The sequence below is a fragment of the Hyperoodon ampullatus genome (assembly GCF_949752795.1).
Source record: "Hyperoodon ampullatus genome assembly, chromosome: 1".
NCBI classification, from domain to species: domain Eukaryota; kingdom Metazoa; phylum Chordata; class Mammalia; order Artiodactyla; family Ziphiidae; genus Hyperoodon; species Hyperoodon ampullatus.
This window is the reverse complement of record NC_136914.1, coordinates 83,288,179-83,305,120: the sequence shown is the minus strand read 5'-3', so window position 1 is coordinate 83,305,120 and position 16,942 is coordinate 83,288,179. Positions and strand designations below refer to the sequence as shown.

The following is a 16,942-nucleotide window of genomic DNA, read 5'->3' as shown; positions in this document are numbered from 1 at the left end:
TTCAGTTATGCACGTGGGCTTTCTCTAGTTGCACCGAGCAGGAGCTACTCTTTGTTGTGGTGCTCGGGCTTCTCATTGTGGTGGCTTCTCTTGTTGCAGAGCACAGGCTCAGGCTCTAGGGTGTGCAGGCTTCAGTAGTTGTGGTGCGTGGGCTCAGTAGTTGTGGCTCGTGAGGTTCAGAGTAGTTTAGGTACTATCTATATATAATTAGGGTGCCCCCTTTGGAGTCACCAGTGTGTGCTAAGCAGATAGCCTAGGAAGTTTTTATAGCTGTGGCGATTTTCTGTAGTTATATCCCTGAATCATATAGCTACAGCCTCTTATAGTTGAAAGTCCTAGGTTACAGTCCTCTGAGGACAATAAAAATACTTGAGAAAATGCTTCAACATAACAGTTTGTTTGATTTTGCTTTATACTGGGCCACAGCATGCAGCTGTATACACTGTCCACTGTTTGGGTCCATAGAGTGCTATTATCTCTTATGTTTTAAGGGATACTCTGGAGTTGTGCTACTTAGCAGCTTTGCTATAGTCAGAAAATTTGCCACATTTTATATTTAAGACTTTTTTCATGTTAGGCAGAGATAGACAGACATTTACATTTATTCACCAATTTAAAACATTATAAAACAGTCATAATTGCTTTATTTTGGTTTTAGAAAATTTTTACAGAGAATTGTTCTGAATCAATTACTTTGTAATTAGAAGCAGTAACAGAGTGGTTACCTTTTTCAACTAAGGTTGAAGAAAAATAAAAACTAGGTGGCCATTTGAATTTCTTTCAGAAAGTCACTGGTAAATTACTAATGCAGAATTTCTCATTTTACCCATTATTTTAATTAACATTTTATATATATATATATATATATATTTGTATTCAAACAATGTATTAGGTAATATCTTAATGAGATAATTTTCACTTTGGTATAGATTACTAATAACAGCTGTACATCAGAGACACCAAATGATTTTTGTACCAGAAAAAAATTACCAGCACTATCATCATATTACAACCTCACTCAGAGAACATATTTAAAAATCAAAAAAGACAGGGGGTGGCTTCCCTGGTGGCGCAGTGGTTGAGAGTCTGCCTGCCAATGCAGGGGACACAGGTTCAAGCCCTGGTCTGGGAAGATCCCCCGTGCCGTGGAGCAACAAAGCCACAACTACTGAGCCTGTGTTCTAGAGCCCGCGAGCCACAGCTACTGAAGCCCGTGTGCCTAGAGCCCGTGCTCTGCAACAAGAGAAGCCACCACAACGAGAAGCCCGTGCACTGCAGTAGCCTCCCCTCTCCGCAACTAGAGGAAGCCCGTGCGCAACGAAGACCCAGTGCAGCCAAAAATTTAAATTAAAAAAAAAAAAAGGAAAAAAAAGGCAGGGGGTGGGAGCAAGTTTTCATTTAATTTTATTTCAGTAGTTAAGTTACATAGATGTGAAATGTCACATTTGAAATAATCACTAAGCTAAAGTAGTCACCTTCAAGTAAAGTAAAATTTCCAGTTTTTCTAGTGTTTGACATTTAAGGGATAGATTGATTTTTCTTTAAAAAAATAAATCATGTTGGCTACTCAGTTGGACTTACTTACCAAAAGGCATCACTAATCTGCATTGTAGTCACATTGCTTGAGAAAAACTTTGTGAAAGAAAATCATTTTTGTAGTTATAAGTGTTAAAGCTTGAATTTTCATTTTTATCTTTGTTTAGTAAGTGTGCCTATTTTAACCACAAAACCCCTATCCCTGAGAGTTGAGACATTCTTAAGGAAAAGATGATATCCTGTAGTCATTTTTCTTTTTTCACTTACTGTCTTTTCCCATAAATATTTTTTTTATTGACTTGCTGCTATTGCTTTAGACACACATTATATTTGAACACTTTAAAAATTAGCAACTGCTTTTCATTATTGCCTTTATTTTCCTAGTGAATATGTGACTTTTAAAAAGTTTCATGCACCATATGGTTTCAGAATAACTTAATTTATATTAAGACGTGACATCACTAGTGAAAACTAGAACACTTTTTATAGAGTATATTGATTCAGGATAAGAAAATAGGCCTCTATCAAAAAATAACTTTAAGTTTTGTTTTGTTTTTTTTTAAGTCAACAACTTTTATTACAACTCACATATTTCATAGAAAAAGGAATGTAGCATCAGGTCCGGTTGTATGAAAAACGATAAAATGCAGGTTTGTCCTGGTTGCTCTCTTGACACCCGGGGCAGGCTCTTCGCGACATCAGCCACAGCAGCTGCACTTGTCTGAGGCCCCTTTGCAGACGCAGCCCTGGGCACACTTGGCACAGCCCACGGGGCAGCAGGAGCAGCAGCTCTTCTTGCAGGAGGTGCATCTGCAGGCTTTGCAGGTGCAGGAGCCAGTGCAGCTGCAGGAGCCACCAATGGGACAGGAGCACTTGGGGTCCATCTGGAGGAGAAGTGAGGCCCAAGGTCCAAAGCACGGGATGAAGCCGGTTCACTGGTCCGGTGGGGGGCATCAAGTTTTGCTTTTTTGTAGTGTTCAGTTCACCTGACCTTTTAGGTACTCTTAAGATTCATACTCTTCTATTAAAATGAGTTTTCCTGAATCATGACAATATTCAGTATCATGTGCTCCAGTCAGCAGGGGAACCTTGATTAAAACTTGACATATCAAAACCTTAATTGATATGGGTTTATGTTGGAGATCAAATTATAGGATTAGGGCAGGAATTATTTGTAGCTCTTCCCTTGACAGAATTTTTTCTAGGGCTCTTACGGAATGTTAGAATTGAATGATTATCTTCATGTTTCTACAGCATCTCTACAGATTGCAAACAAGCAGTGAAGTAGGCATAAATTAACAGTTGGGAGTGTATGAAATAAGAGCAAAGAACCTGATGATCTAACATGGAATCAAGTCAACTTCTGCACAGTAAATGAGAGAACATGATATTTTAAAGTTCTCATCATTTTAAGCAGAAATAATGAAATTGTAGCTTCTCAGAAATGTTTCATGTTATTTTTTTGTAATCTGATGAATAAACCTCAGGCTTTATTTTCTTTTTTCCCTTAGAGCAATGATGGAGAAGAGCGATTAGCTGTTGTTCGACTTTTAGCTAAATTGTTTGGTTCTAAAGATTCCGATTTGGCAACACAGAATCGTCCTCTGTGGCAGTGTTTTCTTGGACGGTAAGAGAACATAACAATTCTGTGGATTCTAACTTTTATATTTTGGAGGCTAGTGAATGTGGCGCACTTGATAAAAACCACACATATCAAAACTTTGATATGTGTTTGTGTCTTTAGCACCTATGTTGCTGTCTTTATTGGAGAATAAATTGTAAGACAAATTCTTTATGAAGAAAGCTTTGTCTTATTTACCCACATAACAGGTTTTAATCTTTTTTATGTGTGCTAAAATAATGTCATTAGAATAAATAGTTCACATCTGAGAATGTTCAGAGTCTTAACTTTTTTAAATAAGTCATGAGACTGAAGACATCATGGTCCAATCCATGCTAGTGTGTACTATCTGGTTTTTTCTAGAAGTTTTCTAGGTGTTAAACTTCTCGAAAAAAACATAGTACACACTTATTGGTTTTAGTAGTATGCTTTTGGATGTGTCTCCTCAGGCAAGGGAAACAAAAGCAAAAATAAACACATGGGACTACATCAAAATAAAAAGCTTTTGCACAGCGAAGAAAACTATCAACAAAATGAAAAGGCCACCTGCTGAATGGGAGAAGATATTTGCAAATGATATATGTGATAAGGGGTTAATATCTAAAATATACAAAGAACTCATACATAAGGCAACCTGATTTAAAAATGGGCAGAGGGGGGCTTCCCTGGTGGCGCAGCGGTTGAGAGTCCGCCTGCCGATGCAGGGGACACGGGTTCGTGCCCCAGTCCGGGAGGATCCCACACGCCGCAGAGCAGCTGGGCCCGTGAGCCATGGCCGTTGAGCCTGCGCGTCCGGAGCCTATGCTCCGCAACGGGCGAGGCCACAACAGTGAGAGGCCCGCGTACTGCAAAAAAAAAGTGGGCAGAGGATCTGAATACACATTTTCCATAGAAGACATACAGATATCAACAGACATATGAAAAGATGCTCAACATCACTAATCATCAGGGAAATGCAAATCGAAACCACAGTGAGATATCACCTCACACCTGTCAGGAAGACTGTTATCAAAAAGACAACAAATAGGGCTTCCCTGGTGGCGCAGTTTTTGAGAATCCGCCTGCCGATGCAGGGGACACGGGTTCGTGTCCCGGTCCGGGAAGATCCCACATGCCGTGGAGCGGCTGGGCCCGTGAGCCATGGCCGCTGAGCCTGCGCGTCCAGAGCCTGTGCTCCGCAACGGGAGAGGCCACAACAGTGAGAGGCCCACGTACCGCAAAAAAAAAAAAAAAAAAAAAGACAACAAATAACAAGTGTTGGCAAGAATGTGGAGAAGAGAACTGTGTACTGTTGGTGGCAATGTAAATTGGTACAGCCACTATGTAAAATAGTATGGAGGTTCCTCAAACATTTAAAAATAGAACTATTGGGAATTCTCTGGCAGTCAGTGGTTAGGGTTCCATGCTCTCACTGCCAAGGGCCCAGGTTCAATCCCTGGTCAGGGAACTAAAATCCCACAAGCCACATGGTGTGGCCAAAAAAAAAAATAATGATGAAAAATAAAAATAGAACTATTATTTATCTGAAGAAAATAAAAACACTAATCAGAAAAGATACATGCACTAGCTCTTTTTTTTTTTTTTTTTTTTTTTGTGGTACGTGGGCCTCTCACTGTTGTGGCCTCTCCGGTTGCGGAGCACAGGCTCTGGACGCGCAGGCTCAGTGGCCATGGCTCACGGGCCCAGCCGCTCTGCAGCATGTGGGATCTTCCCGGACCGGGGCACGAACCCGTGTCCCCTGCATCAGCAGGTGGACTCCCAACCACTGCGCCACCAGGGAAGCCCCATGCACTAGCTCTTATGTTCATTGTGACATTATTTATAATAGCCAAGATATGGAAGCAACCCAAATGCCCAGTCAGTAGATGAATGGATAAAGTAGATGTGGTATATACATAAACAATGGAATTTTACTCATCCATAAAAAAAGAAAGAAATTTTGCCATTTGGGATAACATGGACAGATCTAGAGGGTATTAGGCTAAGTGCAATAAGTCAAACAGAGAAAGACAAATACTGTATGATTTTATTTACATATGGAATTTAAAAAACAAAACAAATGACCAAACATAACAAAACAGAAACAGAGTCATAGATAAGGAGAACAAACAGGTGGTTGCCAGAGGGGAAGAGGGTTGGGAGAGGAAAGAAATGGGTAAGGGAGATTAAGGGGTAAAAAATAAGTAAATAAAATCACGTTATTCATAATTAATAAATATGTTTTTAAATTGCCCAATAAATTTAAAACGAGACTTTCTCAGCTTATCCTTACTATATGCAGTTCTGAATCTACATACTGAGTTTCATATTATTAAGTTCTTATAATATATTAGACCTAAAATAGCAGTTACAGGTTGGTCCCAGCCATATGAAACTTTTTTGCTATGAGGCAATATGGCACATGTATTTTATGTACTTATCTTTGAATTTCTGTGTCTGCCTCATATATGATTTGCTTTCTACCTCACATTCCTCTAGTATTTTCCTCCTATTAACTTCTTTCAAATAGATTTTGTGCATTTTGAATATTTATTTTTTGTTTTGTAGCATAATTTTAAGCTCCAATTTTTGGTTCTCCAGTGAAGGTAGTTTGGGTTGGGGGATGTGTTTATACTGTTTTTGTTTTAGCATGTTGAAAAAATCCTGTTGTAAAAAATATCCTTGTGGGCTTCCCTGGTGGCGCAGTGGTTGAGAGTCCGCCTGCCGATGCAGGGGACGTGGGTTCGTGCCCCGGTCCGGGAAGATCCCACATGCCGCGGAGCAGCTGGGCCCGTGAGCCATGGCCGCTGAGCCTGCGCGTCCGGAGCCTGTGCTCCGCAACGGGAGAGGCCACAACAGTGAGAGGCCCGCATACCGCAAAAAAAAAAAAAAAAAAAAATCCTTGTGAAATTATGTATCTTTTTTACTTTATATTCTTCCTTCAGAACAAGTTAACTGTCATTTTAATAAACCAACACATCTTATAATCAGTAACTGTTGTTGTTTATAGGTGTTTATGTAGCGTTGATATACCTTATTTGAAAATAGTTATTTTGCCTTACAACTAACATTAGCAATCTTTTTCTATGTAGATTCAATGACATTCACGTTCCTGTGAGATTAGAAAGTGTGAAATTTGCGAGTCACTGTTTAATGAATCACCCAGATTTAGCAAAGGATCTCACAGGTAAGGTAGCTGGTTTATTGAAGTATGAGAGTAATCACACAAATACATTTTAGTTGTGGCCTTTGACTTTAACTTCGGTTTCTGAATAGATTTCACTCTGGCACTCTTTCAGGTCTCTGTCAGTCATGGACTGCTAGTAAGGGATTTCATGTTTATACAATAAAATTACATTTGAAATCTTCACATTGTAATCCTTTGGAATTTTCTGGAAATCATAGTTTGAGGAAGTAGACTCTTCCTTATGACTCTGGGTTTGGGCACAAATCATTATATCTGTGTGATAAATATAGTAACATATCTAATAATAGGTGGGAAAATGATTTCTTCTGAAGTAGACTAGAATTTCTCATTCTTCACTTGAAGTAGAGCATTTAAACCTACTTACTTGGTTGTAACAAATAACGTAACTGCTATCAAAATATTGTTTACCAAAAAAGAGGAAATAACTTTGTATCGTAGTTATTTAGGATTTTTTTTAGAGGTCACAGAATGTTATTTTATGTTGCGTAATGCGAAGATATATACCTATCAGCAAACTTGCTATAAGCATTTTTACTATATTTTAAGTCTTTTAATATGTATCGTTAACTTAAATTCTAAACTGTATTAAATAAGGTGCTGATTTGATTTCAGGTGCCGATTTGGCTTTTCCAGAATAGTTGATATAAAATATTTTATTAAGGTGTGACTTTACAGTAATAAATAGTGTGGTATAGTTTATTTTGTTATTATGTAGGGTATTGCCACCTCAAAAATTAAATAATTTAAATTTATGCTACATTTTACAATCATTGTTCCAGTATGGACATAAACTTAAAAGCATTAGGGTTTTTTTGTCATTCTGAACATAATGAATATTATACCTAACATTTAGCTTAATTTTTTCTCCTATTTCAGAATACTTGAAAGTTAGATCACATGATCCAGAAGAAGCTATTCGTCATGATGTCATTGTTACTATAATAACAGCTGCCAAAAGAGACCTTGCCTTAGTAAATGATCAGCTACTTGGCTTTGTAAGAGAAAGAACACTGGACAAACGGGTAAAATCTGAGGAATTTTATTGTTTTATAATTTACTGTGTTTACATTGTTAGCAAAATACAATAGAAATTATTTTCTATTTAAAGTTTTTCTGTGTGAAAGTCAACTAATACAATACCAAATAAAAAGCTAATATTTTGTATGTTTCCTGTGTATCTTTTAATTATCTTTACAAATGAATACATTGGATTCTATAGCTTTTCAGATCTTAGGCATGGGTTTTTTAGCCTACCTTTACAAAAAGAACAGCTAAATTAAAGTTTTATTTTACCTTTTCACTTACATGATGAGTTTCAGAAGAATAGTGATTGATCACCAGTATTTATTTCTTTTATAGTTAGCATCTTCAAAAGTAACTGTCTTAGAATATCACACTTTCTATGAAAGTGGTGTTTCCATATTGCTGTGCTAAGCTAAGGGCCGAAATGATGTTTAGTTACTATTCTTTTTGTGTAATTTCCTCCATGTGGATGCAGTTAAAAACGTGGGTTGATAAAGAAAAGCAGTACTAAGAACAGTAGTAGCAGTTGCTAAGAAAGTGTCAACCATGAGTAAGAGATACACAGGCAAGGCAGACTGATTAAATGTGTTACTTATTAACATCTTCAACAAAGGTTGCCTTTGCAGTGTGGTATTTTATTTGAAGCATAGCTGAAAATCTGCTACCCTCTTGAAACCAATGTAATTTAGCTATAATTTCAGGGTAGAAAAGCAATATCTTGCTACAGAGATATAGCAAGATGCATTCTTTTTTTAACATCTTTATTGGAGTATAATTGCTTTACATTGTTGTGTTAGTCTCTGCTGTATAACAAAGTGAATCAGCTATATGTATACATATATCCCCATATCACCTCCGTCTTGCGTCTCCCCACCATCCTCCCTATCGCACCCCTCTAGGTGGAGACAAAGCACTGAGCTGATCTCTCTGTGCTATGCAGCTGCTTCCCACTAGCTCTCTGTTTTACATTTGGTAGTGTATATATGTCCATGCCACTCTCTCACTTCGTCCCAGCTTACCCTTCCCCCTCCCCGTGTCCTCAAGTCCATTCTCTACGTCTGCGTTTTTATTCCTGTCCTGCCCCTAGGTTCTTCAGAACCTTTTTTTTTTTTAGATTCCATATATATGTGTTAGCTTATGGTATTTGTTTTTCTCTTTCTGACTTACTTCACTGTGTAGGACAGACTCTAGGTCCATCCACCTCACTACAAATAACTCAGTTTTGTTTCTTGTTATGGCTGAGTAATATTCCATTGTATATATGTGCTACATCTTCTTTATCCATTCATCTGTCGATAGACACTTAGGAGCAAGATGCATTCTTTAAGTTCTTTTGAAATAGTCGTAGGAGACAGATACATAAAGTAGACACCATTTAACTTGTTCAGCTGTGTCAGTAATTCTAACTCTGCGAGTTTTTTCCCCCTTGGCTTTAATTTAAATGAAATGACGCTCCCTACTGGTTAGTTGTTAACTACCCCCTCTCCCCCACCCCCTACTCCCAAACCAGATTTCAGGTATTGCCGTTTGTGTTACTTCCTCCTTTTGGAAACAGTTCACTCCTACTTCTGTCAGTGTTTGTTTATAGTTTCAGGAAGAGTTGAATAAATGATTCTTGCTAACTGAGACTGTATGATATGGTCTAATAATTCAAATAACACCTACTGTACATTTTAGGAACTGGTTTTTGGTGTAATGAATTAAATGACCTTGAGTATAGCCTTTCTGAATTTTGTTTTCTATAAAATATGGGGACAGGACTTAAATCTTTGATTTCATGGCTTACATTCTTTCGTTTCATGTTAGACATGTCAAAAGACATCTGTTACCTGTTATATGGGAACAGAATTTCATTTCATCTACCAAATAGCATACAAATGAGAAAATTATACTAAAAAATTATAAGAAAGCATTAACTTAAATAAGCCAAAGATGGGACTCCCCTGGTGGCACAGCGGTTGAGAATCTGCCTGCCAATGCAGGGGACACGGGTTCGAGCCCTGGTCTGGGAAGATCCCATATGCCGCGGAGCAACTAAGCATGTGCGCCACAACTATTGAGCCTGCACTCTAGAGCCTGCGAGCCACAGCTACTGAGCCCACGCACCACAACCAAGAGTAGCCCTGCTTGCCACAACTAGGGAAAGCCCACGTGCAGCAAGGAAGACCCAATGCAGCCACAAAATAAATAAATAAATTTATTTAAAAAAATAAGCCAAAGATACGTATACTCTGATTTGTTATTGAGACAAATAACTTGTGGTTATTATTACATCATACTGTTGTTCTAACTCTAGATTTTTATAGTCTACTTTTCTGTCCACTCTCCTCTCACCACCCTTCTTTCCTCACAAACCATTCCAATCTCTTTAAGTCCCAAAGAATCTTTCACGGACTAGGATGTGACTAGGTAAATAATTTGCCCTTTTAATCTACAGAGTAAGGACGTTCACTTAAGATGATCACTAAGGTGCTTTCCAACTTTGTAATTCTAAGATCTTGATACTAAATTTTGCTCTTATTCTGAGTTAATATCAAAAGGGATGTAACTAGGACAAAACATTCCAGACGATAGGGCTTTTGTTTGCAGAGTGAATTATACGCTTTCTCTTTTATTTTTTAATCACTTCTAAAACTTGGCCAAATTTTTTTTTAGACAGAATCTAATGAAATCTTCTGTAAGATTTACTATTGCTTGGCTTTGGGAGAAATAAAAAATTGGTAGATGATTTAGCAGTATTTGCACTGGATGATTTCTAAATAGGAAGATAATAAAAATTGTTGGTTAAGTGATTTGTCTGCCTTTTTTGAAAATTAATATTGTGCTAATCTATGCACACATAAATCTCATTGTGCAACCTAGTGAAGAAATGGTAATTTTTGCAGATTTGTGTACTAAAGTTTGGTATCTAGCTTATCCAATAAACTTTATACTTTCTAGTGGCGAGTAAGAAAAGAAGCTATGATGGGTCTGGCTCAGCTTTATAAGAAATACTGTCTTCATGGTGAAGCAGGAAAGGAAGCTGCAGAGAAAGTCAGCTGGATAAAGGACAAACTTTTGCATATATATTATCAGAATAGCATCGATGACAAGTGAGTCTAATATGTGGGTAAAATGGTTGAATATAAAAGTGCTTTTAATTTTTAAATATTTCTATTTAATTTTTTCATAATAATTAGTTTCTCTTAAGTTTAGAAACCACTTTCTACATATTTAGACATACCATGTTTAAATAAGACTCCAGCTAAGACTGTGAGTTAGCATAATAATAGTGAAATACGCATGAGATTTGGACTCAGACCAGAGACCAAATGTTCATTCTGCCCTTTATTAGATCTGTGCCCATGCACAGCTGATTTAACTTCTGTGTACTTGATTTTATCTAAAAAGGAGTAATAATAAGCCTTTCTTACAGAATTGTCTTATGCATTAAATAAAATAATGAATGTAATGCCCCCTAGCTCACTGCCTGGCAAAGTAGCACTATTTAATAACTGTTAGTTATTTTTTCCTTTTTACAACACTGTAAGTACCAATAGAGGTATTACTGTATTTTTTTATTGAGGTATAAGTGACATACAGCATTACATTAAATTTCAAGTATATGACATAATGATTCTATATTTGTATATATTGCCTAATGATCACCACAATATCTGTTTAACATTCGTCCCCATACGTGGTTAAAAAATTATTTTCTTGAGATGAGAACTTACATTGTTTTCATTTTCTGAATGTTACTTACAATTCTCTGTTGGATTATAGTAATGATTTCGGTTTTTGCAGAATACTGTGCAATGTTTTATTGAGTTAGACTGACTACTTTGACACGATCGATTATGTATTTCATTGACTAATGAAGAGCCCTTAAATTTTCTTGTTCCAGTGATGTTGAATAATAATTATAAGCTTAGCAAGAAGGATATTTTAATATTGGTGAGGAATTTAGAATGTGGAAAGGAGACAAATGTGCATAAGAAAAGCTGAATTTTCAGGAAGATGAAGGAAGAGCCCCCTGATTTTACTAAATGGCAACATGGGAAAGGAGCCAAACTAATCAAAGGAAAATTTTTTTTTGAGAATTAATTATTCTTGAGATCATAGCTTTATGTGTAATGTTAAGTAATTTGCTATAGCTCCAGACTGATGAAGAAGAACAGGTAGAACAGCCTAACACCCTGTGCTTAGGAATAATATATAACCCTTTTAAAACAAATGTTTCATACTGATAAAATGTAAAGCCACAAATAGCAACCGTAGCTCTAAATTTTAAAATAGCCATACTTGAAAGGGAAAGCATTGATCACATACTGATCTTTTCCATTGTATTTTCACAGATAAGTATCATCATTGGTATGGTATCTTTGCATGAGGTGGATAAAATATGAAATGGCTGTGGCTTCTAACAAATAGAATAACTGTGTTACTTGGGTTTTTTGTTTGTTTGCCTCGTAGACTGTTGGTAGAGAAAATCTTTGCTCAGTATCTTGTCCCCCACAACCTGGAAACAGAAGAGAGAATGAAATGCTTGTATTATTTATATGCTAGTTTGGATCCAAATGCTGTCAAGTAAGTTACCTTTTAAATGATTGGAGTATTTCTTGAAGATTTTATAAAATTACTTCATCTTATTTAATTAATTGTTGTTGATAGGGTTGTTGCTTCTTCTGGTTGAATCAAGAACCTCAGATAAATATTTATAGAGAAAATTTTTATAAGTTCGGTTAAGTTAAAAGCAAAAATATTCCTATATGCATAGGCATATTTGGCAACTGAGCCAGTAATATGGTTTCAGGGATTCAAAGAAGTCCCCATGTCAAAATTATCTTTTGTTCACCTGTTGACTGGGATCTGAATCATAGTGTTGGAGCTTTACCATACTAAGCCTAAGAGCTAAGAACTGGTTCTTTGTCAGGAGAGCATGTCCAGATCACTTCTATGTAGAATAACCATGTGATTGATTGTCCAAACTGAGATATTTTTGAGATTGAAAGGAGGCGCTAGTAATAATTTTGTTCAGACAACTGGAATAAACTTTAACTATCCCAGGCCACCTAGGATGTGTGGACATTCCACTTTAATAAAGCTTTTAAAAAACTAAATAACTCCTGTCATTGAGAATTCTGATTTTTCTGAATAAGAACCTCAGCTGTTACATTTACATATATATATATATTGCCTTTAATTTCTTATAATTTCAAATTTACAGAAAAGTTGTGAGAATAAAACAAAGCTTTGTGATATCCCCTTTAGCCAGATTCATAATTTTTTTTAAATTTATTTATGGCTGTGTTGGGTCTTCATTTCTGTGCAAGGGCTTTCTCTAGTTGTGGCAAGTGGGGGCCACTCTTCATCGCGGTGCGTGGGCCTCTCACTATCGCAGCCTCTCTTGTTGCGGAGCACAGGCTCCGGATGCGCAGGCTCAGTAGTTGTGGCTCACGGGCCTAGTTGCTCCGCAGCATGTGGGATCTTCCCAGACCAGGGCTCGAACCCGTGTCCCCTGCATTGGCAGGCAGGTTCTCAACCACTGCGCCACCAGGGAAGCCCCAGATTCATAATTTTTGACCATTTGCTTTTTATCATTTGCCATTTGCACATACTTTATATATGTATTTTCTTCTGATGCATTGATAGTAATTTGCAGACATTGGATCCCTTTACCTCTAATACTTCAGTGTGTATTCCCTAAGAACAAGGATACTCTTTTATATAACTAGAGTGCCTTTATGAAAATCAGGAGATTTAACATTGTTAAAATATTGTCTAGGGCTTCCCTGGTGGCGCAGTGGTTGAGAGTCCGCCAGCCGATGCAGGGGACACCGGTTCGTGCCCCGGTCCGGGAGGATCCCACATGCCGCGAAGCGGCTGGGCCCGTGGGCCATGGCCGCTGAGCCTGCGCGTCCGGAGCCTGTGCTCCGCAACGGGAGAGGCCACAACAGTGAGAGGCCCGCGTACCGCAAAAAAAAAAAAAAATATTGTCTAATCCAGTGTGCATTCAGATTTCTTCAATCGTCAAATAATGTCCTTTATGGATGTTTTTTTCCCTTTCTAGGATTACACATTGCATGTTTAATTGTCATGTCTCTAGTCTTTTTTAATTTGGAACCATTCCTCAGTCTGTCTTTGTCTTTTATGACTTTGACATTTTCCAGAAGAGTATTGCCTAGGCCAGTTATTTTGTAGAATGTTCTCTCAGTTTGGATTCATCCAGTGTTTCCTCATCATTGGATCAAGATTATGCATTTTCAGCAGAAAGTCCACAGAGTGACGTATCCTTGGTGCATCCTATTAGGAGACATTAGCTATCATTTTAAAAAAGGATTTGAAAGTGGTTCATAATGTTCACTGTAGGTAGTAAACCCCTGGCCTAAGGTCTTGATCTCTGTTTATATTTCAAAATATTTGACAAAGAGTACTCAGAGATAGACTAATTTCCCAGAGGTCTTGTGGGCACCTGAAATTACAGAGTGGGTTTGTGAGAGAAGAAAATCTGCTTTCGTGGAGAGAAAAGAGTCTAGAATAAAGAAACTCAATTTAATTTAGCATTTTGAATCCACATCATTTCTCAGAAATTCATTTTTTGAAATGCACTTCATGCATACCCCCTTAGCCTGGCATAAAAAGGCCTTCATGATCTGATCCTTTTCTACTGTATGTTCCGGCTTCCTTATGCTCCCCCAATCACATTCTGTGCTCCAAGCCTATAAATTTTTTTTTTAACTTTCCTATATGTGCCATGGACTTTGATGACATTTTATCTCTCTTTGTAGCAGAACATTCTGGCTTCCTCTGCTTAGAATGACTCAGTTCCTTCAGTTTACCTGGCACGATCCTGTTCATCCTTGGAAACTTCTCAAATATTTTCTCTCATAAGAAGCTTTATATTAAGTAATGTAAACTAAACTCTGTTAATCCTAATAAGTAAATTTTCTGGTGCTTAAAATTTTAGGTAGATGTAGAAGAATGGCGTAAGAAAAGTAGTAAGGTTGAGTAGTGACCAGTATTGTTATATTATGTTTTTTTTTTCATATTTATAACTTTATTTACAGGGCTCTCAATGAAATGTGGAAGTGTCAGAACATGCTTAGAAGTCATGTACGAGAACTATTGGATTTGCACAAGCAGCCTACGGTAGGTTCATGATGTTTTATTTAAATTCAGTTTTAGTCATTGTTAATTTTTCTGTAGTCATATATAATGAAGCAAGCAAAAAGTATTTCATGTGTTTTATTTTCCACATGTCAGTTAACAATTTCTGTGGTTATCCAAGCTAAATTTGCATTTCACATGAATATAACAAAATTTTATTTTCCAGCATGAGCAAAGAAATGGTGTTTTCCAGCTTATCAAGTATTTAGACAATAAGAAGTTATAGTTTATCAATTATCAAATCATTAGAATTAAACCTTAATATAAAATTATATTAGAAGTCATAAATGTTTTTTGCTCTGTGATTTGGTCCTTTATTGTAGAGTCAGTATCAAATCAGGTATCAATCCTTTGAATATGCCAAAGTCAAATTAACAAAGAAATTCTGCCCAACATTTTCTGGAAGGTAGAGAAAAGAAATTTGAATAATCTCTTAATATACTTCTAAACATATTTGCTAGAATAGGTGTTCTTAGCCAGGGAACCATACACAGAGACCCCTCAGTGGCCCAAGCAAGGGTTGTCGAACTTTTTTTTTGTAAATGACCAGATAGAAAAATTTAGGCTTTGCCAGCCATATGGTCTCCATGACTGCTTAACTCTGCCTTCGTGATGCAGAAACAGTCAGAGATAGTATATAAATGAATGGGTATGACCGTGATCCAACAAAACTTTAACAAAAGCAGGTGGTTCATGGGACCATGCAGACTCAATAATAAAATAATACTCTTGTTGTAATGGAGGAAAGAGCAGTAGGAGGGGAGGTGATATATTAAGTAATGGGCCACAAAATCGCTAATAGAACTCTATTCAGAAAGAAAATTTTTCTGCTCTCCACATTTTTAGTTAATTTTCTTTGGTGTATGGTTTCACAGTAATTTTGATATAATTGTTTTCATTATCTTCTGTTCAGTCTCCTGGCAAGGTAATTTTCCTATGAAAGTTATATACTCTTTTAAAATTTTTTAAATAACTTCCTGCTGGCATCTCCTTTGATTCTATTTGTGCTAACTTAATAGTTGTTGCTACTTCATAGTTCTTTGTTATCAACATAGGGTGTAGATATGGTAAGCCATTTTCTAGTGGGTATATTGTGATGGATTTTTTTTTAACTTAAAAAAGTGTACAATACTGAGTATAGTTTTCTTACCGAAATTTGGTAGCACATGTGACAGCTTTTGTTTTTGTTTTAAATTTCAGTCTGAGGCTAACTGTTCTGCCATGTTTGGAAAACTGATGACCATAGCAAGTGAGTATGTTTATTCACTCTGTAGATATATAGTAGACATCAAATAATTTACCCAGGGGGACTATCAATTTAATACTAAGTAAGAAAAAGTAATTCTTTTCTTAATAATTTTATTTCTAAGAGCCAGAGCCAGATTGACTGATTATCTTTTGGCACCTCAGCATTATTTTTTAAGACAGCTTGCTTTTAGTTTAGTGGTTTTTCTTTTGTAGTATTGATTCTCTTTGAATTTTATAGAGAATTTGCCTGACCCTGGGAAAGCACAAGATTTTGTGAAGAAATTTAACCAAGTCCTTGGTGATGATGAAAAACTGCGGTCTCAGTTGGAGTTGTTAATCAGTCCAACCTGTTCGTGCAAACAGGCAGATGTTTGTGTGGTTAGTAAATTATACTTTCATACTTGCTCTCCTAGCTTTGCTTATAGAAACTTACATCTCATTAAAGCCTTCTTTACATAGATTATTTTATTTGTGTGAGTTTAACAATATTGTGAGCTCTGAATTACCTAGGAGTATATCTGTGGTCAATTTAGTTCTCTTTACTTACCGCTCACTCGTCAGCCAAATTCCAGGAAAAACACTAGAGAACTAAGCCAGGGTGATTGATCCTAGGAATTGAGCAAGATAAAATGCTTTGTATTTAGTAGACATTCATTAGGTAAATAAGAATTTTCCAAATGCTTTTGTGTGTTGTGTGTGTGTGTGTGTATTTTCTTCTCCCATGTATTAGTAGGTAAATCAGCAATAGTTACGTTGGCATATACGCATTTATAGATAAGGTAATTCCTATTTAGGCTTTTGTCTTCATTCTATTCTTAGACTCTTTATTTTATAGAGAAAACCAGTTGTTGACAATATCAGGAAGGAAAAATTCATCCATTCATTTCTTTAGCATTTTATGAGACAGTTTCTGTTTAATTTCATCTTTACCATTTACTACCAGTGAGACCTTTAGTAAGTTGTTCAGTATTTTTGAGACTCATTTTTCTCATCTCTACATGTTAACAACCTCACAGGATTATTAAGAGGAGATAGATACAGATATCCTATATAGATACATGGCCCTAGACTGCCCTTTAGGATTTAAATAAATTGTATTTCTGTAGTATTACACATATATGACAAACACTATGCTTGCGACCAGGCTTACAGAGATGAATAAGAGAAAGAAAATCATT

The 16,942-nt window shown here is 36.7% G+C and overlaps 2 protein-coding genes across 2 annotated transcripts in view; one reads left to right on the top strand and one right to left on the bottom strand.

Moving 5' to 3' along the window:
* The window catches only part of PDS5A (PDS5 cohesin associated factor A), a gene marked incomplete at both ends in the record, with an annotated part of 120,507 nt that overhangs the window by 59,758 nt on the left and 43,807 nt on the right, over positions 1-16,942 (top strand). The window contains 8 exons of the mRNA XM_079704368.1: positions 3,048-3,163; positions 6,229-6,323; positions 7,221-7,366; positions 10,308-10,459; positions 11,823-11,936; positions 14,417-14,498; positions 15,717-15,765; positions 16,003-16,142. Of these exons, the coding sequence (XP_079560494.1) occupies positions 3,048-3,163; positions 6,229-6,323; positions 7,221-7,366; positions 10,308-10,459; positions 11,823-11,936; positions 14,417-14,498; positions 15,717-15,765; positions 16,003-16,142 (894 nt within the window). The remainder of the gene's footprint in view (positions 1-3,047; positions 3,164-6,228; positions 6,324-7,220; positions 7,367-10,307; positions 10,460-11,822; positions 11,937-14,416; positions 14,499-15,716; positions 15,766-16,002; positions 16,143-16,942) is intronic.
* On the bottom strand, positions 2,235-2,420 carry LOC307062679 (metallothionein-1E-like; the record flags this gene model as incomplete). Its single annotated transcript, XM_079718453.1, has 1 exon — positions 2,235-2,420. The coding sequence occupies one exon, from the start codon at positions 2,418-2,420 to the stop codon at positions 2,235-2,237; it is 186 nt and encodes a 61-aa protein (XP_079574579.1).